The sequence below is a fragment of the Lepidochelys kempii genome, chromosome 9, assembly GCF_965140285.1.
Source record: "Lepidochelys kempii isolate rLepKem1 chromosome 9, rLepKem1.hap1, whole genome shotgun sequence".
Taxonomy (NCBI): Eukaryota; Metazoa; Chordata; order Testudines; family Cheloniidae; genus Lepidochelys; species Lepidochelys kempii.
The window spans coordinates 2,535,889-2,545,535 of record NC_136388.1 but is presented as its reverse complement, the minus strand read 5'-3'; the positions used below and the strand labels follow the sequence as shown (position 1 = coordinate 2,545,535).

At 50.3% G+C, this 9,647-nt stretch overlaps 1 protein-coding gene across 1 annotated transcript; it reads left to right on the top strand.

Moving 5' to 3' along the window:
* The first annotated feature begins 1,049 nt into the window (after positions 1-1,049).
* Positions 1,050-4,113, top strand: LOC144930868 (alpha-tectorin-like). Its single transcript, XM_078854326.1, has 4 exons — positions 1,050-1,577; positions 2,606-3,170; positions 3,339-3,541; positions 3,649-4,113. The coding sequence occupies exons 1-4, from the start codon at positions 1,050-1,052 to the stop codon at positions 4,111-4,113; spliced, it is 1,761 nt and encodes a 586-aa protein (XP_078710452.1).
* The last annotated feature ends 5,534 nt before the right edge of the window (positions 4,114-9,647 follow it).

Genomic DNA, 9,647 nt, shown 5'->3' with positions numbered 1-9,647 from the left:
GGGCTGGAGGGGACATGACAGCAGGAGCCAGGCTTTGGGGTAGTGGGCAGAAGAGTGCTGGCCGCCCTTCCTGCAGGCCCCATTGACCTGGAGCGGCAAACCACGGCCAGTGGGAGCCGAGATCGGCCAAACCTGTGGATGCAGCAAGTAAACAAACCGGTCCAGCCTGCCAGGAGCTTTCCCTGAACAAGCGGCAGACCAGCTTTGAGAACCACTGCATGAGAGCACATTCCCTACCCAAGCCTGGAATGGAACCCAAGATCCTAAATCGCACCATTCCTCTGCTGTCAGCAAATATCTGTGAAAGCCACTGGCAAAGTGTGTGTTTCATGCCCTGCTACTGAGGTCCTACAGAAAAAATTGGATATGATCATGTAACTAAACACGCTATCATAATGCACACATACAAGGGGGCTGGATAAAGGTTGCATAGGTAACCTTAATTCTGGCATATTTTAACTTTTGCTTGCTTGACTTTACAATTTTAATAAAGTTCTTTCAACATTAGGTGTGGGGAAGTGCGTGGTGGTGGTGATGAGGGTTTAATATATGTAAATAACCAGACATAATCTACAGCAGAACCGCTCCTCTCTCTTGATTTTCTTTTAGTGACGTTAATCAGGAGTTTGGGAAGGAAGAAAAATATAAACTAAGTGATTAACATTAATAATAAATGGAAAAATCACATTAATATAGTCCTGCCACCTAAACGAGCAGCCAAGAAGAGCAAGAAGAGTAATTTGTTTTTTCCCTTAACTCAGTTATATACAATGGAAGTTTCCCTGCAATATTCTGCAGGATAGATGGGGTTTCTTGCCGTCAAAAGGAGAAACTGAAAGTGAACTGGGAGTTTTGATGGAGAATAAAAACAGACGAAGGTCTTCAGTATTTGGCACAAAATACTTTTAAAAGGAACAAAATATATTATTGCAAATCAGTAGTTAAAAGGATTAATGTGGATGGTTTTTCAATTTACAGCACTGATCTGTCCACGCAACAGTCACTATGAAGCATGCACGGCAGCCTGCCCTGCTACCTGTGTCAACCCGATGGCTCCTGCCAGCTGCAGCCTGCCGTGTGTGGAAGGATGCGTGTGCGACAGTGGCTATCTTCTCTACAACGATGGCTGTGTCCCCAGCAGTCAGTGCGGGTGTTGGCACAATGGCAAACACTACCCTGTTGGCTCTGAATTCTGGACCGATGACACCTGCTCCTCTAAATGCAGATGTCCCTCTCAGGGGAGCAAAGTAACGTGCTCGAACGCAGCCTGCCCAGCCGATCATTACTGTGGGGTTCAGAACGGAAAACCTGGCTGCTACCCTGAGACTTACGGGATCTGCCGCGTCCACAACGACCCTCATTACAACACGTTTGACAGAGAGACTCACCACTTCATGGGGATCTGCACCTACACGCTGGCCAAAGTGTGCGCCAACTCCAGCTCTCTGCCTTATTTCAACGTAGAAGCCAAGAACGAGCATCGAGGGAAGCCCACGGTGTCCTATGTGCAGAAAGTCCTGGTGGAGGTTTATGGACAACACATAGAAATTCTCAGAAACCGTCCGAGCCAAGTGCTGGTAAGGAGCATTTCCTCAGTAGGCGGATTCCAGATGGGGAGTGAGCTTTGCTCTGTGTCCTTCTGTAAAGGTGACCGTTTCTCACTCTCCTCTGTTGAATATGAGTCAAGAGTGTGCCCTGGTTGCCAAAAAGGCAAACGGCATTTTGGGCTGTGTAAGTAGGAGCATTGCCAGCAGATCGAGGGACTTGATCGTTCCCCTCTATTCGGCATTGGTGAGGCCTCATCTGGAGTACTGTGTCCAGTTTTGGGCCCCACACTACAAGAAGGATGTGGAAAAATTGGAAAGAGTCCAGCGGAGGGCAACAAAGATGGCTGGGGGGCTGGAGCACATGACTTATGAGGAGAGGCTGAGGGAACTGGGATTGTTTAGTCTGCAGAAGAGAAGAATGAGGGGGGATTTGATAGCTGCTTTCAACTACCTGAAAGGGGGTTCCAAAGAGGATGGATCTAGAGTGTTCTCCGTAGTAGCAGATGACAGAACAAGGAGTAATGGTCTCAAGTTGCAGTGGGGGAGGTTTCGGTTGGATATTAGGAAAACCATTTGCGCTAGGAGGGCGGTGAAGCACTGGAATGGGTTACCTAGGGAGGTGGTGGAATCTCCTTCCTGAGAGGTTTTTAAGGTCAGGCTTAAAAAAAGCCCCGGCTGGGATGATTTAGTTGGGGATTGGTCCTGCTTTGAGCAGGGGGTTGGACTAGATGACCTCCTGAGGTCCCTTCCAAGCCTGATATTCTATGATTCTGTGATTCCATGAAGGGGAATCCGTGACTCCTGATCTTTCAAACTTTATATCAAGACGGTCTAAAGGGACCGTCTGCAGCGGGCAGCAGGAGCCTTCCTAAGGGTTGGGTGTTACATCTGGACAACTTGCGCCGAGAGAAAAACAATCCGGAAATGCATGTTACTATTTCACATAGTAATTATTTGCAGAGAATGAGTCAATTTCATTGCTAATTTCTCCCTTACAAGTGTCCTAGGGCCTCACGCTGTGGAAATCACATGGTACTTTTCCTTCCATTTCCCATTAGGTCAATGAGGTGCTAATGACCCTTCCTGTCAGCGCAGCTGGTGGGTCAATCAGAGTGAGCAGGAGCGGACGATACGTTACCCTAGAGACAGATTTCAGACTGAGGGTTTCCTATGACACCGATCACTCGGTGGAAGTGAAGGTGCCCACCACCTATTTCAACAGGACCTGTGGCATGTGCGGTAACTTTAACGGTCGGAGACAGGATGACTATATGATGCCCGATGGGCAGCAAGCCAAGAACTCTAATGAGCTGGGAAACAGCTGGCGTGTCATGGACGACGATCCCTCTTGCGGTGGCATCCCACCACCAGACCCCTGCCCTGCAGACCGGGAGAACCTCTACAGAACAGACAGATTCTGTGGCATGATAACCCAGAGGCCTGGCCCCTTTGCGGTCTGCCACTCCGTGATCAATCCTGAGAGCATCTTTGAGAGCTGCGTCTATGACCTCTGTGCGCTGAATGGGAGTGAGGAGCTCCTGTGTAGCGCTCTGGCGACCTACGCGGATGCGTGTCAGGAAGCCGGGGTGACGCTCCCCCCCTGGAGAAATGCCACCTTCTGCGGTGAGTAGCAAATCTGGAGCATCCAGTCCTTGTTCAGCAAACAAATTTGTTCTTTATTGACCTTACGTGGTTGTGAAGAACCCTTGTCACCACGTCTGTCTCCCTGTGGGGCGTGTTTCCAAGGGGGCTTTGTCGATCTTAATTCTCTTCCCCTCGTTACCCTTTCAGCTCCCACCTGCTCTGCTCCCAACAGCCACTACGAGCCTTGTATGACTGCCTGCCCTGCCACATGTCTGGACCGCCTCGCCCCCGAGAACTGCAGCAAGCCCTGTGTCGAGGGCTGCGCGTGTAATTCTGGATTCGTGCTCAGCGGAAGCGCCTGTGTGCCAGAAGCCAAGTGTGGCTGTGTGTTCCAGGACATATACTACAGTGTGAGTGAAACCACGGACCTCAGCGCCCTGGGTGGGGAACTGATCTGCCAGCATCACCCTCTTTAATGGCATCCGTTCATGCATTTCTTGTGTGTGTCTCCCGGCAGGAAGGAGAGCGCGTTGTGACGGAGAACTGCACGAGCCGTTGTGAGTGTCTTGGAAATGGCATCATGACGTGCAGTGAGCTGTCTTGTGGTCCAGATGAGATCTGCAAGATTCAAAATGGCCTGCGGGGATGTTATCCCGCCAGCACCGCGACGTGCCACATCTACGGTGACCCACATTACACCACCTTTGATGGGAAACTTCACCACTTCCAGGGTGCCTGCAACTACACCGTGGTGGAGACCTGCGATAACTCCTCTGGCAGTTTTAGGGTTACCACCCGAAATGAACACCGGGGCAGCCCCAGATGGACAGCCATTAACTCCGTCGCTCTCACCCTGGATGGCGTCCACATTGCCCTCAGGAAGAACAGGATGGTCTACGTAAGCGCCTATCTCATCTTCATCCGGAATGTATTCCGTTGTGTGCTTTTTATGTCATGTGAATCTGCTTTAACCAGCCTATAGTCTTTCTTAAACTCTCAATGCGTTACAAGAAATAGGCCCCTTGAGATCTTGGAATCCATGTCAGCAAATACTGTCTAGTGACTTGAATTAAGAACAAGAGTCCTCATTACTTGGGTGAGCTTGGGTGACCCGCTTACCCTCTCTGTTTCTCAGTGCACCTGTCTGTACAGTCCGCATAAAAATTCATTCTCGCCTCCCAGTGATTAGTGAAGTTAAGCGATTGGAGATTTATAGTGCCTGAGAATAATGACTTTCTTTCCAGGCCATTCATAACTAGAGAAGGTGTAAAAGAGCATGTGTTGGGAGTAAACCTTTTAAAATCAGCCGGCCGTGATCACTTGCACCCAAGAGTTCTCGAATGGCTGGGGGAGATCTCTGGCCCACTGAGGTTGATTTTTAATAAATCTCGGACTACCAGGGACCTCCCAGAAGACTGGAAGAGTGAGAAAGTTGTGTCAAGAGTTAAAAATGACAAGTGGTGTGACCCTGGTAATGATGTGGGGAATCGTCGTCCTTTGGGGCTACATCTATTGGGGTTCTGCGGGGATCAGTTCTAAAACGGGCACTAATCAGTATTTCTATCAATGATTTGAAAGCAAATATAAGTTGATAGCTGTGATTCAAATGGTGGATGACACAAAGACTGAGGACGTACTAAAATAATGATGAGGACAGGGCAGTCATACAGAGCCGTCTGGATCCTGGTAAGCGGGGCCCACTCAGAGAAAATGTAGTTTTGGGTACACGCACACAGGGAAGTAGTGAGTTGAAGCCGGCAGGTGATTTTACCTGTGCGTGCGGCATTCTTGAGGCTGATAACAGAGTACTGCGGACACCTGTTCCGGTGCTCACCTTTTAAAAAGACTTTACCGAAAGGGGAGAGGGTGCAGAGAAGAGCCCCGAAAATGCAAGGGGGCTTGCGTGGTTTGGATGTGGCAAATATTTCCATAAATTCCAGTGCTTTTTAAAAGCCAAGAAGTGTTCTACCGATGGTTTTTGTTTACACTTTACAAATGCCATGTCTGGAAAAGTCTGCGCCCCAGAATATTTTTCTTCATTCTGCACTATATGCAAGATATGAAAAAGCAAGGGTCTTTGGGAACGTGACAGTGCAGAACATACACTTTTCCTTCTGTCCTTCTTTCCCATTCAGATTAATGGTGCCCTGGCCTCTCCCCCTGAAACTCCTCTCCCTGGAGTGACCGTTTCACTCATCGGACGCTACGTACAAATTACTACCACCCTGGGCGTCCAGCTGCAGTTCAATGGGGACCACGAGCTCTTTGTAAGAGTGACTGAGAAGTACAAAGGGCGGCTGTGCGGATTGTGCGGGACGTACACGGGGACCCAGCAGGACGACTTCACGAGACCTGATGGGGTCGTGGTGGCAGACGCCAATGAATTTGGAGCCAGCTGGAGGGTGCCTGACGATGAGTGGCCGTGAGTCATTGTTGATTAACAGTCCCTAGGTAGACAGCGCACTGGAAAGTGAGACTGTTGATCTAGGTTCAGTCTGGCATTAGCAAGACTAAATGCACACGTTGGCATTACCAATTATGTTACCTATTTATACGCAGAAGCGACTTCTAGATGGGCTGTCTCCTGGACCCAGTGCAAAGGAAATGTTATTTCCATCCTGACTCCACTCAGGTTATTCCGCTTTTCCCCTGCGAGAGGACGTCCTGTTTTCCTTTTCTCCTGCGAATGAGAGTAGCAATATTGATTCTGACAGAGGGCTTGTCCCCATGAAGAATTACTTTGCACAAGCCAGGGTGTGAGTCTACCCTGCACTAGTCTGCCACGGGCTGACGGTCCTATTTCAAAGAGGACTAGATCAAGTCTCCGGACCAAACTGTCCCCTCCGGGCAGAGCGAGCACTCGAGCCGACCTGCCCCTGTTGCTCGGGCCGGTGTAGGTGGGAGCAGCCCCTCCCGCAGCAGAACCTGCCAGGGACGTGGCTCTGCATTACATGGCAGCCTGTCTGCACAGGGCCCGAGTCCCTAACATCACCGCTTGGGCCCTACGCACTCCCTGCAGCAGCACCCCCACCCTGCAAGACTGGGCCCCTGGGTGGCAGCAGGGCAGCTGTGCTGCCCATCCCCAGGAATCTCTCTCTCCTTAGCTCCTGGTACTTCAGCAGTGTTGCTCTCCAGGGCAGCGAGTGGCTCATGTCCTCGTTCCCTTTCCTACCTGTTTGTCTCCTGGAGCTACACAATGTCTTTTAAGGGAGGTCATGGATGCCGGATAGTCTGTGTAGCAAGGAGACATTTCATCCAAAGTCAAATTTCAAACCTTTTCCGTGCATAAACTCAGAGAAGCCAAACCCAAGGTGCAAAGAGAATACAAAGGGCCTCAATACTCCCCCGGAAGGCACCCAACTTTTAGAGAGAAATAGGAAGGTATGGCCCATTTTAAAAGAGACCCTGAACTGCGGAATCACTAACAGGGCTTCTCCATCCTCTTGTTCTGAAAGGCAATGGGACACATCCTCAGCCTCAAGCAGTGGTCCCCAAACGTTTTTGTCCATGCCTCCCCTTTTCCTGGTCCATGACTCCCCGGGAGCAACGGTTGGGAGCGGGGCTGGTGCTGCAGCTGGAGCCTCGGCTGGGAGTGGGGCCGGCAGGTGGATGCCTGAAGCCAGGGGCCGCGGCCAGGAGCGGAGCTGGGATCCAGTGTGCGAGGTCGGGGCCGGACCTGCAGCTGGGGCCGGGGAGCAGGGCTGGAGTAGCTGGGGCCGGAGCAGGACTGGGTGGCGCTACTTCCCCGCGCCCCATGGGGGCTGGTCTGGGCCTCCCTGGGCCTCCTCAAAGGTTCCTGTGCGCCCCCCTCGGGGAGCAAGACCCACAGCCTGAGGACCACTGGCCTAAAGAATAACAGACTAGAAAGTGAATAAAGGTCTCAGGATTTCAAACTCCGCATGTAATAACGTGCCCTTTACTTTGTATTCATGTTGGTGGATGATTTGCAGTCCTTGGAGAGGTGCCTCAAGTTGGATTTGAGCATTTCTGGCAACGGATGCATATTTACTCTCAATTTTTAAAGAGAATTGTGTACTTTCAGATCCCCAGGCCTGCGTAAGCTTGTGTTCCTTTGTGTTCTCTAGGTGTAATACAACGATCCTGCCACCGGTAACGTGCACTCCCGCCGAGCAGCTGGCAGCCGAGGAGCGGTGTGGAATCCTAACGCACCGCGACGGCCCATTCGCACCCTGCCGTTCTGCGGTGCCACCCCACCTGTACCTTGAGAGCTGTGTCTACGACCAGTGTGCCACAGGAGGAAGCTCTGAGCAGCTCTGCAATGATCTGGAATCGTATGCGGCAGCCTGTGCAGAGGCAGGAGTCTCTCTTGGGGAATGGACGGCGGACACTATCTGCGGTAAATTTCAGCTGCTATCAGTAGATGCCTATGTGCCAAATTGTACACCCACGGCATTTGTGGGGAGGAGCATTTAGTCACTGTTCCTACAGTGCAATCACAAAGCGGGAGTTGCATGGTAGAAGGTGCCGTCTTATTTGTGCAGATAAGAACATCTCTAATACCAGTACACTGGCTGTAGCCACAGGGGAGCAAGAAAAGCCCTTTACCAGTGTTTTTCCAAAGTTTCCTCTCTGACCGCAGCTTTCTTCGGAGTGCTGCTTTTCCTGGCATGTTTGTACTGGCATGTTAGCCATAACTCTTTCCACTTGGAAAAATGCTATATTTTAAAATGTCTGTAGTCTGAGGGAGAAAGTCATTCGCTACCGCAGACGTGACAGGTGTGTAGGAAGTTCCTGCTCCGGGAGCTAGCGTTGGGAGACAGGGAGAAGCCTCCTTTGGGATCGTCACAGGAAATATCACCTCTCTCCTGTTCCTTTTCCAATTCCTCCAGCTCCTTGTAACATGTCCTGTTCATTTGACACTGACTTCTGTGACTGGACACAGTCAGTCTCTGACAGCTTGGACTGGAAACGACACCGGGGGCCAACCTCCTCGCCAAACACGGGACCCTCGTACGACCACACGACAGGAGGTAGGGACTGCAGCCTCCACCTAGCTCTCTTGCGTAATGACGTGGTTAGTAGGAAAGGAATTCAGGAGCAGGCTGGAAGGGCCTTTGGGTCAAATACAGAGTCCAGGCCTCTCGGGGCAGATCCAGAGCCCACGGAGGTCAAGGAGAAGACTCCCATTAAGATCAACAAGCCTTGGATTACTAGAGGATGAATGGTATCCAGGGTGAAAATATTATATCACAAAAAATCAGTGACTTTCCTCATTGGAAGAGACCGGATATCTTATTTAGCCGAAACCGGCTCTTGCAACCACAACAAAACATCTCCCTGTGGCCTGCAAAGCAACAAACCTAGATGACTGGATAAATAAATGGAAAGGAAGGAGCTGAGAGCACTGTTTGGAGTCTCTCCTGGAATTGTGTGCGCTTCCCGTAGAAACACTGGCAACAGAATTCTATATCACTTGTGTTCCATTAAGGATCGAATGTCGGCTGTGATGTTTATGCTCTTAGGAGTGTTGTCATTGTTTGTCATGTCCTATAGCTTGTACATTCCTTCGTAACACACTGTTTGTTTCAGATGGTTACTTCATCTACTTGCAAGCGAGCGAGGCCAGCTCTGGAGCTGTGGCTCACTTGCAGAGTCCTGTGTGCAGTGCCAATGGACCCCATTGTTTCCGCTTCTGGTATCACATGTACGGAGTGGCTCACACAATGGCACTGAGAGTTTATGTCGCTGAGGATGCAGCATCACGTCTGGTCTGGTCAGAGACAGGAAATAAGGGCGATAGGTGGAACTTGGCAGAAGTCACTGTGTATAGCGGAGGAAATATGCAGGTAGGTGAAATCATTTGCCTTGACTCTTACGATGATAGGGCTTTAATGAAGAACAAATGGGTATGAAAGAAACTAACTCTGGCAACTTCCCCTTTCCCTAGATCCTCCTGGAGGGACAGCGGGGTGAAGATTTCCGCAGTGACGTAGCAGTGGATGATGTATCTCTAATAAACGGATATTGCCCAGGTACAGCGCACCATGTCAGAGTTTCTGTTTTTATGGACAGGGCTACTTGGTGATCATGGTCAGTGTTTCCTTTGTTTGGAACAAGAACATGTGAATTACAGAACATCTCTATGACATTGTCTCCTTGTAGGAGATGGACCTCCAACAACTGTGAGCACCACATCAACCACCTCTACCCCTTCTGTAGGGACAACCACACCACCTCCGTCGCCACGTTCAGGTGAATTTCTCTGATATAAATGACTCCTTAAAGATCTGCAATTAATTGGCATGTCACGCCGATCCTCAGGTTCTGCACAGCTCTTCTGCTCTTACTCCGTGTGAATGGGAGGGCAGAATACGTCCCAAAGCTTAGAAAGGATCCGGGCGACTAGCAGTGTTGTTGTAGCCATCTCGATCCGAGGAAATTAGAGAGACAAGGTGGATGAGGTCATATCTTTTATTAGACCAGCGTGTGTTGGAAAGAGAGCCAAGCATTTGAGCTGCCACCTTGACATTTGCAGGAACATTCTGAGTGCGTTTC